The sequence below is a fragment of the Penicillium psychrofluorescens genome, assembly GCF_964197705.1.
Source record: "Penicillium psychrofluorescens genome assembly, chromosome: 1".
NCBI lineage: Eukaryota > Fungi > Ascomycota > Eurotiomycetes > Eurotiales > Aspergillaceae > Penicillium > Penicillium psychrofluorescens.
In genome coordinates, this window is record NC_133439.1 from 1050569 (window position 1) to 1064773 (window position 14205).

General features: G+C 54.9%; 9 protein-coding genes across 9 annotated transcripts; 4 read left to right on the plus strand and 5 right to left on the minus strand.

Annotated features, from left to right (window-relative positions):
- Window positions 1-80: 80 nt before the first annotated feature.
- Window positions 81-2036, minus strand: PFLUO_LOCUS368 (substrate-specific activator of APC-dependent proteolysis; the record flags this gene model as incomplete). The annotated part of the gene is made up of 4 exons (XM_073780966.1): window positions 81-845; window positions 899-1485; window positions 1542-1669; window positions 1723-2036. The coding sequence occupies 4 exons, from the start codon at window positions 2034-2036 to the stop codon at window positions 81-83; spliced, it is 1794 nt and encodes a 597-aa protein (XP_073634466.1).
- A 992-nt stretch (window positions 2037-3028) lies between these two features.
- PFLUO_LOCUS369 (uncharacterized protein) lies at window positions 3029-4752 on the plus strand (the record flags this gene model as incomplete). Its single annotated transcript, XM_073780977.1, has 6 exons — window positions 3029-3086; window positions 3138-3199; window positions 3249-3350; window positions 3400-3535; window positions 3593-3685; window positions 3743-4752. The coding sequence occupies 6 exons, from the start codon at window positions 3029-3031 to the stop codon at window positions 4750-4752; spliced, it is 1461 nt and encodes a 486-aa protein (XP_073634467.1).
- A 218-nt stretch (window positions 4753-4970) lies between these two features.
- On the plus strand, window positions 4971-6075 carry PFLUO_LOCUS370 (uncharacterized protein; the record flags this gene model as incomplete). Its single annotated transcript, XM_073780988.1, has 2 exons — window positions 4971-5182; window positions 5241-6075. The coding sequence occupies 2 exons, from the start codon at window positions 4971-4973 to the stop codon at window positions 6073-6075; spliced, it is 1047 nt and encodes a 348-aa protein (XP_073634468.1).
- A 178-nt stretch (window positions 6076-6253) lies between these two features.
- Window positions 6254-7262, minus strand: PFLUO_LOCUS371 (uncharacterized protein; the record flags this gene model as incomplete). Its single annotated transcript, XM_073781000.1, has 5 exons — window positions 6254-6663; window positions 6726-6867; window positions 6926-6951; window positions 7016-7034; window positions 7089-7262. The coding sequence occupies 5 exons, from the start codon at window positions 7260-7262 to the stop codon at window positions 6254-6256; spliced, it is 771 nt and encodes a 256-aa protein (XP_073634469.1).
- A 313-nt stretch (window positions 7263-7575) lies between these two features.
- On the plus strand, window positions 7576-8706 carry PFLUO_LOCUS372 (uncharacterized protein; the record flags this gene model as incomplete). The annotated part of the gene is made up of 1 exon (XM_073781011.1): window positions 7576-8706. The coding sequence occupies one exon, from the start codon at window positions 7576-7578 to the stop codon at window positions 8704-8706; it is 1131 nt and encodes a 376-aa protein (XP_073634470.1).
- A 77-nt stretch (window positions 8707-8783) lies between these two features.
- On the minus strand, window positions 8784-9993 carry PFLUO_LOCUS373 (p-nitrophenyl phosphatase; the record flags this gene model as incomplete). Its single annotated transcript, XM_073781022.1, has 4 exons — window positions 8784-9455; window positions 9509-9600; window positions 9659-9727; window positions 9882-9993. 4 exons carry the CDS (start codon window positions 9991-9993, stop codon window positions 8784-8786), a joined length of 945 nt encoding a protein of 314 aa, XP_073634471.1.
- A 413-nt stretch (window positions 9994-10406) lies between these two features.
- On the minus strand, window positions 10407-11772 carry PFLUO_LOCUS374 (Subunit of heteropentameric Replication factor C (RF-C); the record flags this gene model as incomplete). Its single annotated transcript, XM_073781033.1, has 4 exons — window positions 10407-10571; window positions 10627-11442; window positions 11515-11593; window positions 11651-11772. The coding sequence occupies 4 exons, from the start codon at window positions 11770-11772 to the stop codon at window positions 10407-10409; spliced, it is 1182 nt and encodes a 393-aa protein (XP_073634472.1).
- Window positions 11773-11935: 163 nt separating this feature from the next.
- PFLUO_LOCUS375 (Protein transport protein sec20) lies at window positions 11936-13164 on the minus strand (the record flags this gene model as incomplete). Its single annotated transcript, XM_073781044.1, has 3 exons — window positions 11936-12465; window positions 12517-12770; window positions 12842-13164. The coding sequence occupies 3 exons, from the start codon at window positions 13162-13164 to the stop codon at window positions 11936-11938; spliced, it is 1107 nt and encodes a 368-aa protein (XP_073634473.1).
- A 461-nt stretch (window positions 13165-13625) lies between these two features.
- On the plus strand, window positions 13626-13943 carry PFLUO_LOCUS376 (uncharacterized protein; the record flags this gene model as incomplete). Its single annotated transcript, XM_073781055.1, has 1 exon — window positions 13626-13943. One exon carries the CDS (start codon window positions 13626-13628, stop codon window positions 13941-13943), a length of 318 nt encoding a protein of 105 aa, XP_073634474.1.
- Between the last annotated feature and the right edge of the window lie 262 nt (window positions 13944-14205).

The window sequence follows — 14205 nt, forward strand, 5'->3', positions numbered from 1 at the left end:
AAAGCCATGCAAAAACTTCCCCAGAAACAAAAACCGAAGACCGAAACTCCATATCAATGCAAGTGGACAAGACGGGCCGTCTACCGAATGGTGCCCCATTCAGCAAGCTTGCTGCCCTCGCGACGAGTGTCTCGAGTAGCCCTCTTGTCGAAGATTTTCCAGAAACGTAGGGTCTCATCGCCAGCGCCCGTCACAACCGTTTGGCCGTCTGGGCTCATGGCGAGGTACAAGACACGGAAGGTGTGGCCGGTCAGAGAAACAATCTGCTCCATGCGCGGGTACTTCCAGATGACAATTTGGTTCTGACTGTAGCCGTGCGTGCTGATGATCTCGTCCGAGTTCTTGGACCAAGAAAGATTGCACACCTGGCTGCCGGTGTCAACCTCCTTGATCATCGAACCGGTCGACGTGTTCCAGAATTTGATCGTGCGATCGGCCGTACCACCACCCGAGGCAAGCAGGTGGTGCTGGTGCGGGGACCACGCGATGGCTTTGACGGCGGCGCTGTGGTCGGAAAAGCGAAAGAGGGGAGTCTCGTTCAGCTTGTCCCACACCATCAACTTGTTGTCGTTGCCACCAGATGCCAATTGACCATCTTCCGTGTTCCACTTCAATCCGCAGACTTCTTGCTTATGACCAGAGAGTCGACGTATGTACTGATCAGGGGACCGGACATCTCGGTGATAGATCAGACGATCGCGAGACCCCGATGTGAGGATGTGGTCGTTCCACGCCAGTGCCCCAACACGATTCGTATGGCCAATCATCGTCCGAAGTCGACGACAATGCTCCGCATCCCAAATTTGCACGAGACCTTTGCCTGTACCAATTGCGAGATGTGTACCCTGGAATGAAGGTTAGTTACGGGTGCCGTTCACCAAAGGACGAATCTGCTTACCCTCTGAATCCAGCTGACACTGGTGACCGTGTCATCTTTGAGCTCGCAGAGCTTTGTCACCCGGCCTGACTGGGAATTCCACATGTACACCGAATTGGCCAACCCCACACCCAACACATTGCTGCTTCCCCAGTCGACCAAGTTGAGATAGAAATCATCCTGCAGGTCTGGCGCATCCAGGACCTTGTAGGGTACCTTGTTCACGTAGCGGGGCTGTTTGCGCGGTGTCTCGAGGATCCGTTGGCTGTCATAGCGAATAGGTGAGAGGCTGTACAGCTCCGATCGAACATTCAGGTTTGGTCCATGGTGGCTTCGAGGGGTCTTGGAGGGAGTCGGGTGGGCGGAGCCAGACCGGGTCGGGCCGTAGTTGAAGAGATTCTTGTGTGGCGTAGATGGAGTGATGCTTGCCGGGGGCACGTTGGCAACCACATGAGAGGGAGGGGTGTGAGATCGGGTCTTGTCATTGATGCCATTGCTGAAGCCGAGGAGCGGATCGGGTGAAGTTGAGTTCAGGTCCGGCTGTGGGACAGTACTGCCAAACAATTCGCTGCGCAAAACTCGAGAAAAGGTCCGATTTGCTTCCTCCGCTGTAGATGGGGTCAGTCAACCAGAAGACCAGTGAAAACAACCAGTAGACACAAACTCTTTTGGAAATGGAGCTCCGAGTGGGGGGTCCGTCTCTTTGTTTTGGAGGGGGTTGAAGGGCAGCCATCCTCATGCAACAGGCTGAAGGTTGCCTGCAAGTCTTGCCCATCACGGTTAGGAATGAATCTGGTGTTCTGTTAGTTTCTGACCCTTGCGATCCAGCCGAAACCATCACATACCGATCTCCATACACCCGCTGCCTCTTGCGGCAAGGGCTCGTGCCTGGAGTTCGCTCCCGACGACGTCCTGCCTCATCATAGTCCTTTAGCGCCCGGGAAAGGGCACCCGCATCCACCGGTTCTGACCCTTCTAGCGGTCTTTGCTGATTTGGCTGGTTGGCTGGAAACAGGATCGTTCGCTTTGATGGCATGCTTGGTGGTGTCTTGGAGCCGGGGGGTGATACGATGTTTGAGGGTTGTGCGCGCTCATTCAACTTGGCTGCTGTGCCGCTGCCATCCGATTTCACCTCCCTGGCCTGAGATCGGTCGGCCATGGCAACGATGGCTGACGGTCTCCCGAAGCCCAGAAATGCTGATCGTCTGATCAAAAGGATGCCACAGGGTGCATGTGCAAGGTTGAATCGGGCTCAGAACGATGGTGTATTTGAAGCGCGCTTGTGTTTATGTCCAGGAGACGAGGGGGCCGGCGAGTCCCAGCCACAGCGGTTGCAGGGAAGGGGGGGTGAGTGGTAGAGCCAGATTGTAGGACACAGTGGAGCAGAGTATGTTCAGAGAGAATAATGAGAGCAAAAAAAGACTGGGAGGCAAGCAGTGATGGTGTTGATTGATGTTGCTGGGCTTTGTCTTGTCCGGTGACGGGATCGAAGGGCGCTCTCCCGGTCACGCGTCACGCTAACCCGATCTAGCAGTCCTCACTTGGGCAACACAATCATCTAGTGTAGGAGTGTGGAGGTCGGATCTCTAGATCTCACAAAGACCCTGCCTAATATTATTATCACCGCGTGGGCAGCATTGTTCACATCCAAACGGTGGCTTTATGGTGTCACAAAGTCCGCTGTATTTGGAACCAGTGTGGTAAACAAAGACCTCACAACACGCGTTGGCAGTTTCGGAGTGTCTGGTCCACTCATCTGGATGTGTAGAGCATCTCTATCGACTAGTTCGGTCCGTGGGGGTCGGATCTGTCTCATCGGTTGCCCAGACGCGACCGGTCTGTCGTCCCCACGCGCCCCGACGCGCAGAAGCTTGGGCCCGAACGACGTACGCCAATCAGTTCAGCCAGGATGCTTATTATGTGGTTTCTACGGTAATCACAACAACTCACTACTAATTATGACCAAACCAGGTAGACTCGGCTAATTGATTCCTACCACTGGCTAAGTGAACTACTAAGTCGCTATCTCCCTAACCAGCACGAGGAAAGGATTAAGCGGCGACTCCGCAGTCACCGCCCACCACTTCTTCTTCTTCAATGCGCATCCGCTGGCCATTTGCCGTCTCCCCCCTGCACCGCTCATACACCACCATGCCTTCTAAACAGCCTGCCAAGGACTTCCTGTCCTTTGTCAATGCCTCTCCCACCCGTATGTCTTCCCTCACTTAGCCTTAATGGGAGCCAATTGACCTCGTTTCAGCTTTTCATGCGGTCCAGTCCGCCAAAGAGCTCCTCACCAAGGGCGGTTTCCAGGAGATCAAGGTATGTGATGTGGGCCAGCATATGATCATGAAGCTTATAGTTGGTCTAGGAAAAAGAATCATGGGCATCCACCTGCAAGCCCGGCGGCAAGTACTACCTGACTCGGAATACCACCACTCTGATTGCTTTTGCCATCGGCCAACAATGGAAGGTATGAAGACACCTGTAGATTCTAGATAAAGTTGCTGACAACAATCCAGCCGGGGAATTCCATCTCCATGATCGGTGCCCACACTGACTCCCCGGTGCTGCGGGTCAAGCCTGTGAGCAACAAGCGGGGTGAGGGCTTTGTGCAGGTCGGGGTCGAAACCTACGGTGGAGGCATCTGGCACACCTGTAGGCGAACCCAATTAATTGCCTTGAATTGGTCTTGATCATAATTAACATTCTTAGGGTTTGATCGCGATCTTGGTGTCGCGGGCCGTGTGATGACACGGGCCAAGGACGGCTCGATTGTGCAAAAATTGGTCAAAATTGACCGGCCCAGTATGTGAACATCCTTTTTTTTTTTTTTTACAGGATGATCATGACCTAATGTCGCAGTTCTTCGCATTCCGACTCTGGCTATTCATCTGGACCGTCAGGAGACTTTTGCTTTCAACAAGGAGACCCAGTTGTTCCCCATTGCCGGCCTGGTGGCCGCAGAGCTCAACCGGACTGGCAAACCGGAGGCCACCGAGACCGAGAAGGAGGACGATGAATACAGCCCCTTGAAGTCCATGACGCAGCGCCACCACCCGTACTTTGTGGAGCTGATCGCCGCCGAGGCCGGAGTCCAGGCCGAGGATATTCTGGACTTTGAGATGATCCTCTTCGACACGCAAAAGTCGTGTCTCGGTGGCCTGTTGGAGGAATTCATCTTTTCTCCCCGTCTGGACAACCTGAACTGCACCTATTGTGCAACGGTGGGACTCATCGACTCCGTCGCAGACAAGTCGGCACTAGACAACGAGTCCGCCATCCGTCTGATCGCGCTGTTTGACCACGAGGAGATTGGCAGCCGCACCGCCCAGGGCGCCGACTCGAACATTCTTCCGGCCATCATTCGGCGTCTGTCAGTGCTGCCGTCCACTGTCTCCAAGGACGAGGACCTCTCGACTGCCTACGAGCAAACCCTGTCGACCTCGTTCCTGGTGTCTGCCGACATGTCCCACTCGGTCAACCCCAACTACGCAGCCAAGTACGAGTCGGACCACAAGCCGGAGATGAACAAGGGGCCCGTGATCAAGATTAATGCTAACGCGCGCTATGCGACGAACGCCCCGGGGATTGTACTGCTGCAGGAAGTGGCCCGCAAGACGACGGAGAAGAGCGGCGAGCCCCTGCCGCTGCAGCTGTTCGTTGTTCGCAACGATTCGAGCTGTGGCAGCACCATTGGCCCGATGCTGTCTGCGGCACTGGGTTCTCGGACCCTGGATCTGGGCAATCCGCAGCTGAGCATGCACAGCATTCGCGAGACGGGCGGCACCTATGATGTCGGGCATGCCATCCGGCTGTTCACGGGCTTCTTCACGCACTACTCGGAGCTGTCCACGACGATTTTCGTGGATTAAATCCACGCAGAATGACACCCATAGCATGACACGCAATCACCCTTTTAGTGTTCCTTATTTTCTTGTCTTGTAGATGGTCACTTCCCTCCGTACTATAGATGCTGGCGTCGGCCCGAGATAACTCCGCCCCGTCCCCCCCCAGTGAACTCGGCCCCATTATGACAGTCCACCATCACCTCTCCTTCCCCGGCCGGATCGCCAACTCCCCATGACCCTCTATGACAGAACCGGATGTTGCCTTTCGAGATGCGGAATACATCGCTGACGTGTCCGGCATTTCCTATGGCCCGGACGCACCGGCGTCGGCCCAGCAGCACAACCGCCGCGTCAGAAAGGCGCAGACTACAGCGAAAGTCGCCTTCATCGATCGCCTGCTGCGCGATCTCGACGTGCTGATCTACTGTGAACTATCGGCGCTATATTACATGGAGTGAGCAGCCTACTCCTCCAATTGATCTCTTCTGTTAAGTTAACTAACGACGGTACAGCTGCTCCGTCATCCTCTTCGCCGTCCGCGCCGTCGTCGAGCTCATCTTCTTCACCCCCAAAGCATCCCCCTTCGATCCCACGCGCAACCAGCCCTATATCGGCGCTATAATTGCCAGCAACCTCTTCTGTATGATCTTCCATGCGTTCTTCATTCGCCCCGAGGCCGGCGAAGACACCCGTGGCTATCTCCATGGAGGACTCTTCATCGACTTCATCGGGCAGGCCCCAGTTCCTATTTTTCGACTTCTTTCGTTTGATATCTTGATCTTTTTGCTCGATTTTGTCATGCTGGGTTTGATTGTTGAGCGGGTGAAGCTGGTTGGGCCGACTGAAACCAACACCAACACTACTACTACTACCTCTAACACTCCTGCCAACGCCAACGCAACAAATATAACAACGAACAACGAAAATACAAATACAAACACAGATGCGGACACACAGTCCCCGCAACAGGACCACGACGCCGAGGAACGCGGTATACTCCGAGAAACGAGCAATACCGAAGAAGAAGCAGACACAACAACCCCTGTGGTGGATGTCGACGAAGACAACATTGATGAAGAACGAACAACCCTCCTAGCAGATCCTGGCGAAGATGAAGCTCCATCCAGCGGACGCAACACCCATCCACTCGACCAGTTTGCCTCGGGCCAGGCCGTGATCCTAGACATGGGGTTGTGGGATATCCTGCGCGATCAATGGCAGTACTCGACCGCGCCCAGGCGGCCATCGGGGTACATGCCAACACCTGAAACGGCGACGTTTCTGCGCCAGCGGTTCGGTCTCCAGGTCGGGACTGATGGGCGGATTGTCAGGGTTGATCGGGAATAATCATGAATGGCTTCTTGCATTCTTATACTCTAGGTTCTCAATGCATGACATGACACCTATTAATGATAACTGAACTCATATTCCCAGTAGTTCCTACATACCCCGGAATAACCATAAAACCGATACAGATGTAGATAGTATGGTTCGAACGCTTTGTAGTGGTTATTCAATCTTCGACTTACTTCCCATTCCCACCCTTCGCCTCACCTTTCTTAGCCCTCCGATCCAGAATCTCATCTACGACGCCCAACTCCAGCGCCTCCTGAGCACCCATGAAATAATCTCTCTCCATGAGTTTCTCAATATCGTCGAGGGACAACTCCTTCTTGCCATTGAGATGTGTCTTGTATATCTGATTCAGCTGCTTGCGCACGCGCAGGATCTCCTTCGCGTGGATGGCGATATCCGTCGCTTGCCCCATGTAGCCGCCCGAAGGCTGGTGCACCATGATTGTGGAGTGCGGGAGACAGTATCGCTTGCCCGGGTGGCCGCCGCATAATAGGAGCGAGCCCATGGAGGCGGCTTGGCCGACGCAGATGGTTGAGACGGGGGAGGCGATGTAGGTCATTGTGTCGTAGATTGCGAGGCCTGGGATGGGTATGGTATTAACTTGATATATCAACAAGAGTATGGGGGAGTGGGAGATATACCGGCTGTCACGGAGCCGCCGGGCGAGTTGATGTACATGTGGATTGGTTTCTCGGGGTTATCGGCTTCGAGGAAGAGGAGCTGTGCGACGATGGAGGCGGAGACGGCCCCGTCCACCTCGCCCTCGAGATAGATAATGCGTTCCTGGATGATGGTCAGCGAGTGGAACCGTCTGGCTGAAACAGTATACTCGGGTGCTTACCTTGAGTAATCGGGAGAAGATATCGGCTTGATCAGTAGGTTAGCTTCGCGCGCCAATCGAGCTTCTGGGGATGGTAGCAAACAAACATACAGGTCTGCCAGCCACCGGCCTACACAGGACGATTAGCATGACCCCATAAAATGTAATGCAGACCCAGACTCACCACTGTCTCCGTTACAAAGGGCGTCGGTGCCCAGCTCTTTGGTGGCGCCGCAGTTAGCGAGGGCGCGCTGGTTGAGAGGCATCGCGGCAGCGTCGCAGCCGGACGTAGTGAGGATATGGAAGTGGGACGGATAAGGCGACTGAGGCCAGAGAGGGAGCCTGCCCGCATGGTCATGGTTGGTGGAGGGAAGGAGGGTAAAGTAGTTTGGAGTTGGAGAGTCGGAGAAGAAGCGGTGCGATAAATGGGTCGATCGGCGCTGATATGGGAGCTCCGACTGCCATTGTGCTTCTCTTTGCAACACTGCTATTTTGTCTCACTTTATAAGAATTAGTCTGGTAGGATAGGGAGCTACACTCTGAATACCTCTTCCTTTCTATTTTGTCTGTCTTTCACGGTCCAATGCTTCTCCGCAAATCTCGGCCTCTGATTGGCGCAAGCTCAACTTCCTCAACACAAGCAACTTCTTCTTCCTCTCCTTCTCCTCAACATGGAGTGCGCCAACCAAATATCTTTCGCGACATGGCGCCTGCGCCTATTCCAGCAACTGGTCGCACCGCATATCCATCACATACGGACTCGCCACTCCTCTCGCCGCATCTCAACCTCGACCTCCTCGCGAACCGATTCCGCCGATTCAGTCCCTCCCTCCAAGCGACTCCCCCAATCTCCTCTCCTCACACACCCTCTCAATAAATCCCAGCGTCCTCCCAAACTACGTCCAGACCGAGAATACTACAAACAGGCCTTTGACGAGCTCAATAAGAACCCTTGGGCCCTCGCGCTGGCCTCCCCACCACGCCTATGCTCCATAACCGGCGCACGACTGCCGCGCGATCTGCTGGGGGAATGGGGCTTAGTGGAACAGCCCGAGACAGAGCAGCTATACCTTCTGCCAGTGGGGTTGCTTAAGGACTCGCTTGGCAATGACCCTCAATCCCCTCCGGCATCATCGTCTCCAACCCGCCAGCTTATTCTCCGCATCCTGGATTTCATGCCGTTACTGAAATCCCTGAGCGGCCCATGGGTGAGGGTAGGCCGGGGCAAGAAATTAGTTCTTCCGCGGATCTTGCCCTACCGTTGGAAGCATCCGCAGGGACCGATCACGTCACGCGAAGAGAGTCTCATGGCCTGGAGGGATGATGCGGCGGAGTTTACGCTGCACCATATGCGAAATGAAGTGGTGAAGAGTCTCGACAAGGCTTGTCGCAAGTTCAAACGGCTGGATGGATCGGGTGCCGTGTGGAGGGATCTCGAGCTGCAGGATTTGTCGAATATTGCGCTTCAGAAGGCGTTGGGATCACTCGAGCCCTTTCATCGCATGGCATGTGGCGCGGTCCTGGTTTGTTCTTCCCAGGGAGCGGAGAATGAAACGCAGGAGGCTTTTATGGGCGCTGTCTCTCTCCCACAGACTCAGTCGAAAGTCCCTGTCTTTGATCTGTCGGTGCTTCTCTCCGAAACCGAGCTGCAGACACTCCAGGACTCGCATCCGCATTTCCACCATGCGGCGCTCTTTTTCAGACCGAGGGACGAGGTGTCCAATGAGGCAATGCTGTCTCTGTGGAAGATCAAGCGGTTTCTAGCCGTCGAAGATGAGCCTGATAGCCTCGCAGAAGCATAGCGGCTCGTATATCTAACCAACGATCTGTCTATATATATCTTCCCCAACATTTATGTATATCCAGCCAGGTCCGGCCCTCAAGACTCCGCGCCCAGCAGATCTGCCAGCTTATCCAGATAGGCCAGCGGCTTCACGGGCCCCGACACGAAATCCTCCTTGGAGCTCACCCCCGTCAGCACGCCCAGCGTCCCACCCAGCTGGCCCTCCAACCCAAACCGGATATCAGTATTCGCGCGGTCCCCAACCATGCACGCGCGACTGCGATCAAACTGAAACTTGCCCTCAATCGCATCCATCATCGCCTGACTCGGTTTGCCCAGCGCGACAGGATCCTGCCCCAGCATCATAATCAGCGGCGCGCTCATCGATCCCGCGCCGGGGAATAGCGTCCCCGAATTCGGCAGCGTCGAATCAATATTGGTCGCCAGGAAGACCGCCCCGCGCTTGATGTAGTGGAACGCCAGCGCGAGCTTGATATAATTCAAGTGGAAATCCAGCCCGACGAGCACGACTCCGACTTCCGGGTCGATCACAGACGGGTCCCCTGCCGCAATCTGCTTGTAGTCGTCGGCCGTCACGTCGCGCCGATAGGCCGGGTCCGTGCCGCCGATGAAGGGGACGTTCTCCGAGCGCAGCTCTTGCTCGATGCCGCTCTCGCCGATGACGAAGACTTTGCGCTTGTTGGCGGGGAGTTGCAGGATGCGCGAAATGTATATCGAGGAGCTGTAGGAGGAAGAGAAGATTTCTTCCTTGGGACTGCGTTAACTCGGACTCAGCCACAGCTGACCATAGCCTCACTTACTACGGTGCTCGGAATCCCTAGACCCTCTAACTTCTTCTTGTAATCGGCGCGAGACTTGGTGCTGTTATTCGTCACGAAAACGATTTGCTTCCCTAACGGACCGTTAGTTCCCCCGTGTCCCTCGATTGTGTGACATTGGGCAATGCGCACCTTTCTTCCGGAGCAATTCAAGCGTCTCAACCGTTCCCGGAAACAAGTGATCGCCGGACCAGAGGACGCCTAGTTATTTCTCAGCAACTGTTGCGATCCGTCGTGCTTGGCTCGCGCATGGAATCGGGGAGAAAGCCGAGAGGCAGGACAAGGAGGATACGGACCATCGCAGTCGAAGAGAAAGACCTAATCGAGGCTCCATGTTAGCCAATTGAACATTCACATTCGCATTCCGGACTCCGGGCACCAACATCGAATTTGTCGAGGAACTCCTTCAGTCCCGCCTGGTTGCCGGTCAGGTAGAGCGGGGTGGTTGTTGACGCTGGGTATGACATTATTGCTGTACAGAGAAGATCTTCCAGTGCAGGAAGGGAATTGGTTGACGGCAAGGAAGGGGAAGGGAAAGAGAGAGAGAGAGAAGAAAGAGAGATCATCGGGAGATGTTCAAGTTGGGACCACCCGAACGCCCCGCGTGGGGCAACTAATCTATGCCGGTTTTCCTACTTCTCTTTCTTCCTCTCCCACCACACTTTTATCCTGGCAGATAATAAATCAATACAGAGAGATAAGATGCGAAAGAATTAGGGTATCATAAATCATTCGAATTTCCAAGAGTAAATAATCTCAAAGCACATGCAGTAAACGCCTAGGTGTTGACAATGCCGTCCGAACGCCCATCTAGTATGTATGCGTCGACCTCGTCGGAACTCATTCAGCAACCCACAAAAGGAGCATATCACGCCTGCACTCAAGAGCTGCCCAGGATCCCGGCAATGCGCAGAGACAGATCCAGAATGGACAGGTGCTCGTCTGCGCCATCAAGCAGCCGCTTATCCATCTCCGAGAAGGCCATGACGATCTTGTTCTTCTGGATGTCGGGCACGGCTTCGTTGAAAACAACCCGGCGGTATAACTAGACCAGCGTCAGTCAAATGCACATCTTGTCAACAAACAGAAAGACCACCAACCTGTCCAACAAGCTGGGTGGCACTCCACCCATCCGCCACGAGATCTGTGATCACTTTCGAGACAGCCTCATACGCAGACCCCGCCCGCGTGGGCTGCATAGCCTGCACCAGACGATCCAGGACCCCTTCCGGGATAACACCCGCGATCTCCTCAATGCTCTGAACAGTAATCGGGCCCGAACCCGCACTCCCAGCATCGGTCATCTCGGCATCATCATCCCCATCCGTCCCACCAGCCGGTTTCGTCGCACCGACCAACCGCGCCGCACTTTGCAGGTAGGTAATCGCACGACGCAAATCACCCTCTCCACATCGAATAAGGGTATCAACGACCCCATCCTCCAGAGCCAAGTTCTCAGCCCTCGCAATATTCGCCAACCTCACCCCCGCCGCCGAGTTATCCAGCGCCTTGAACCGAAACTTACTGCACCGACTGGCAAGCGGCTCAATGACGCGGGTAACATAGTTGCAAACGAGACAAAAGCGCGTGATGCGACTATACTGCTCCATCGTGCGCCGCAGCGCAGACTGAGCATCCTGCGTCATGCTATCCGCCTCGTCGAGGATGATGATCTTGAACGGCGGGCAGGGGTACTGCTCTCGATAGGCCGCGTCGAGGCCGGTGGGCTGGGAGAGCTGCGTGCGCGCGAAGTTCTTGACTTTGTCGCGGACGATCCCGATGCCGCGCTCGTCGGAGGCGTTGAGTTCTAGGATTCGCGAGCGATACAGGGCGGGCCCGAAGAGGGATTTGGCGAGTGCGAGGATCGTGGATGTTTTTCCTGTCCCGGGAGGTCCGTAGAAGAGCATGTGTGGGAGCTTTGTTAAGGTTCTTGTTAGCTTCGTGCATTGGATGGCACTCTTGCGTGTTCAATGGGTGTGGCTGCGTACGTTGGAAGCTTGGAGGGTCCGTCGTAGGACATTCGTCGTGTGGTCTTGTGCTGCGACATCGTCGAGAGTCTTGGGCCGGCTAGAGTCTGTGTCAGCGTCTGGTCATGCTGGTAGCAAGCAGCTCCGAAGGACGCACTATTTCTCGACCCAGGGCTGTAGCCGGTTGGTCTCTTCCTTGGCCTCACTTGATTTGGGCTTGGAGCTGCTGGAGGCGGCAGCGGCCGCGCGGGCCTTGTTGTTGAAGAAATTGACAGCCATGACGCGGTGATGTGCAACTGTCAGGAAGTGAAATGTGCAATGGGAAACCGGCGTCGCGTCTGGCTACACGTGACGCGACTTCGTTCCCGCCAATCAGAACCGGTCGTCATACTTCTTTTTATTACTTGATGGATCAAGGTGTCTGTGCATTAAACCTGGGAATCTATAGCTCATCAAAGCGGTGCGGATTATCCGGCGCCTCCTCGTACATTCTTTTCTTCGTGTTCCGCGGCGGATCACTCTCCTCGACCATCTTTCCAATCTTGTCAATCATGCGGTCCTCGTCGTCAGGCGCTGATGGTTTCTGATCTTCAGCCACGCCACTACCTGTCACAGCAGTTGAGGCAACGGCAGTAGCTGTCCCACGAAGGGTGATAGAATTGTCACCAAATACGAATGAATCGAGCTGTACAGCTGTACCAGCAAGTCCGCTTGCTCCCAGCACCGCCAAGACAAAGCGAGCGACGAGTTTGACGGGAAGCCAGACCAGCCACCACATAGGGCCGTACAGGATGCGACGAAAGAGAAGCCATGTGATAGTACCGACAAGAAGATAAAATGCTGTTTCGAGGTACCAGGTATCTGACTTCTGGGAGTGGAGCAGAGAGCTGGCAAGACTGCGGGACGCGGCGAGAAGGGTGTCGAGGCTGGTGTAGGATTCGGACAGGGAGGAAATGGCCGCAGTGGATTGTTCTAGTGTGTGTTAGATTCGCATCATCCAACAGATTTCCGGGCGTCACTCACCGAGCGTCTCCTGCGCAAACTGGCTCCGGGATAGCTCCGCCTGCATCAGCTGGTGTGTTCTCCGCAATGCAGCCGTCACGTCGTTGGAGGCATTCCGCTCCAGATCATCCTGGGTGAGTTTCTCCGATGGTCGGCGCTGTCCATCTCCAGGAGGCGACTTCGGTCTTGACAGCAGCAGCTCTCTCTCTTTCCGTTTTGCAAGCTCTGCATTCCGCTTGGCCTGCAACTGGGCGTTTCGAAACTCTCCCCGAGTCCTGAAAAGGCATTAGCTGTATTTCCTCGCAGACGTAGATGAAAGAAGCCATTGAAAGTATGGATAACGCACCGCTTGAGATCAGCCGCCAGCCTCCCCGCCAGCGCAACCACTCGTTCTTTTTCCGCCTCCTTGTCCCCATTGCCAGCCAGAGACCTCCTCCGTCTATCACTTGTACCGAAATCGAGTGCCTCAACCTCCACCCGCAACAGCTCCAGCTCCTCCTCGGCTTCCTTTACCCGCGCATGAATCTCGGACCCGAGTTCCAGGCGGGCCTCGTCGCCTTGGCCGATGGAAGCGGTGAAGTTGCGCAGTCGGTCAACCAGCGGCTGGATCTCTCCTAGTGTAGACGACAGCTCTCTGAGGCGGGTTTGCAGAGCAGATGCGGTGGACATGTTGACGGGTCGGGGTCCAAACTCCGCAGCGACGCTCGACGAGTGTGGGGTGAATTGTGGTTATATGAGGAAAGTACTATTGAACACGCGTGTAGCAGGGAAATGGCATCGCAGGAGATCGGAATTTTCAAAAGAGAAGCAAGTATGTAGTCTTGTAGGAAACAAACAACCCGTGCGGTGGCTGCGAGATGCCAGGTTGAGGGTGTGTTTGCTCCGGATGCAAACAACCTTTTGATGATCCCCGGCTCAGCCAGGCTTTTCGAGACAGACCAGACACGCTTCACACCTCCAGATAGGCAGACTGCTCCAATCCAGCCATCGCATTCGCTCGGTGACGGAGAATTGATCCGGCCAGGGTATGCAAGTGGAAATCACCCCCGTCTCAGACACGACCTGACTCTCTACGACTCTCAGATTCACTCAATACCAACCACTCTTCCCACCCCCCAAAACCAAGCACAATGTCCATCCCACTCAGCACAATAACCTCCCTCCGCACAACCTTCAACCCCTTCGCGGCCGCCTCCCGACCCTGCCGTCTTTTCGTCTCTCGGCTGCGGACGCCCAACACAACCGCCGGCAGCCCAACACACATCGACATCAAGATCACGCGGCTGCCGCGGACCTCGACGGAGCCACCGGTCATGACGGTGGGGTTTAAAGGCGGAAAGGAACTTATCCTGGAGGTGGGCAAGCGTGGACTTAAGATTGGGGATGTGGTCGAGGAGGTAGCGCGGGTTGGGAGGGCTTTGCAACGGGAGGCTAGTTTGAAGGCATAATTCTTTTGTCTTGTTTTCTGCACAGCAAGCATGCATTTTTCTTGTATACATACTTTTTGTGCTTCGTGGTTTTGTTCTGGCGCCGTGGGAGATTTCTTGGAAAGGAATGGAAAGTGAGCGACGAGGAAAAGATGATATCCAAATCTACAGACTCTACTTCTACTTTTGATCATCAAATTGGTCCATGTAGTTTCAAACATCCACACACCATCGAGACACTGGCGTGGTCATTTTGCTTTTGGTATCTTGCCAACATACACGC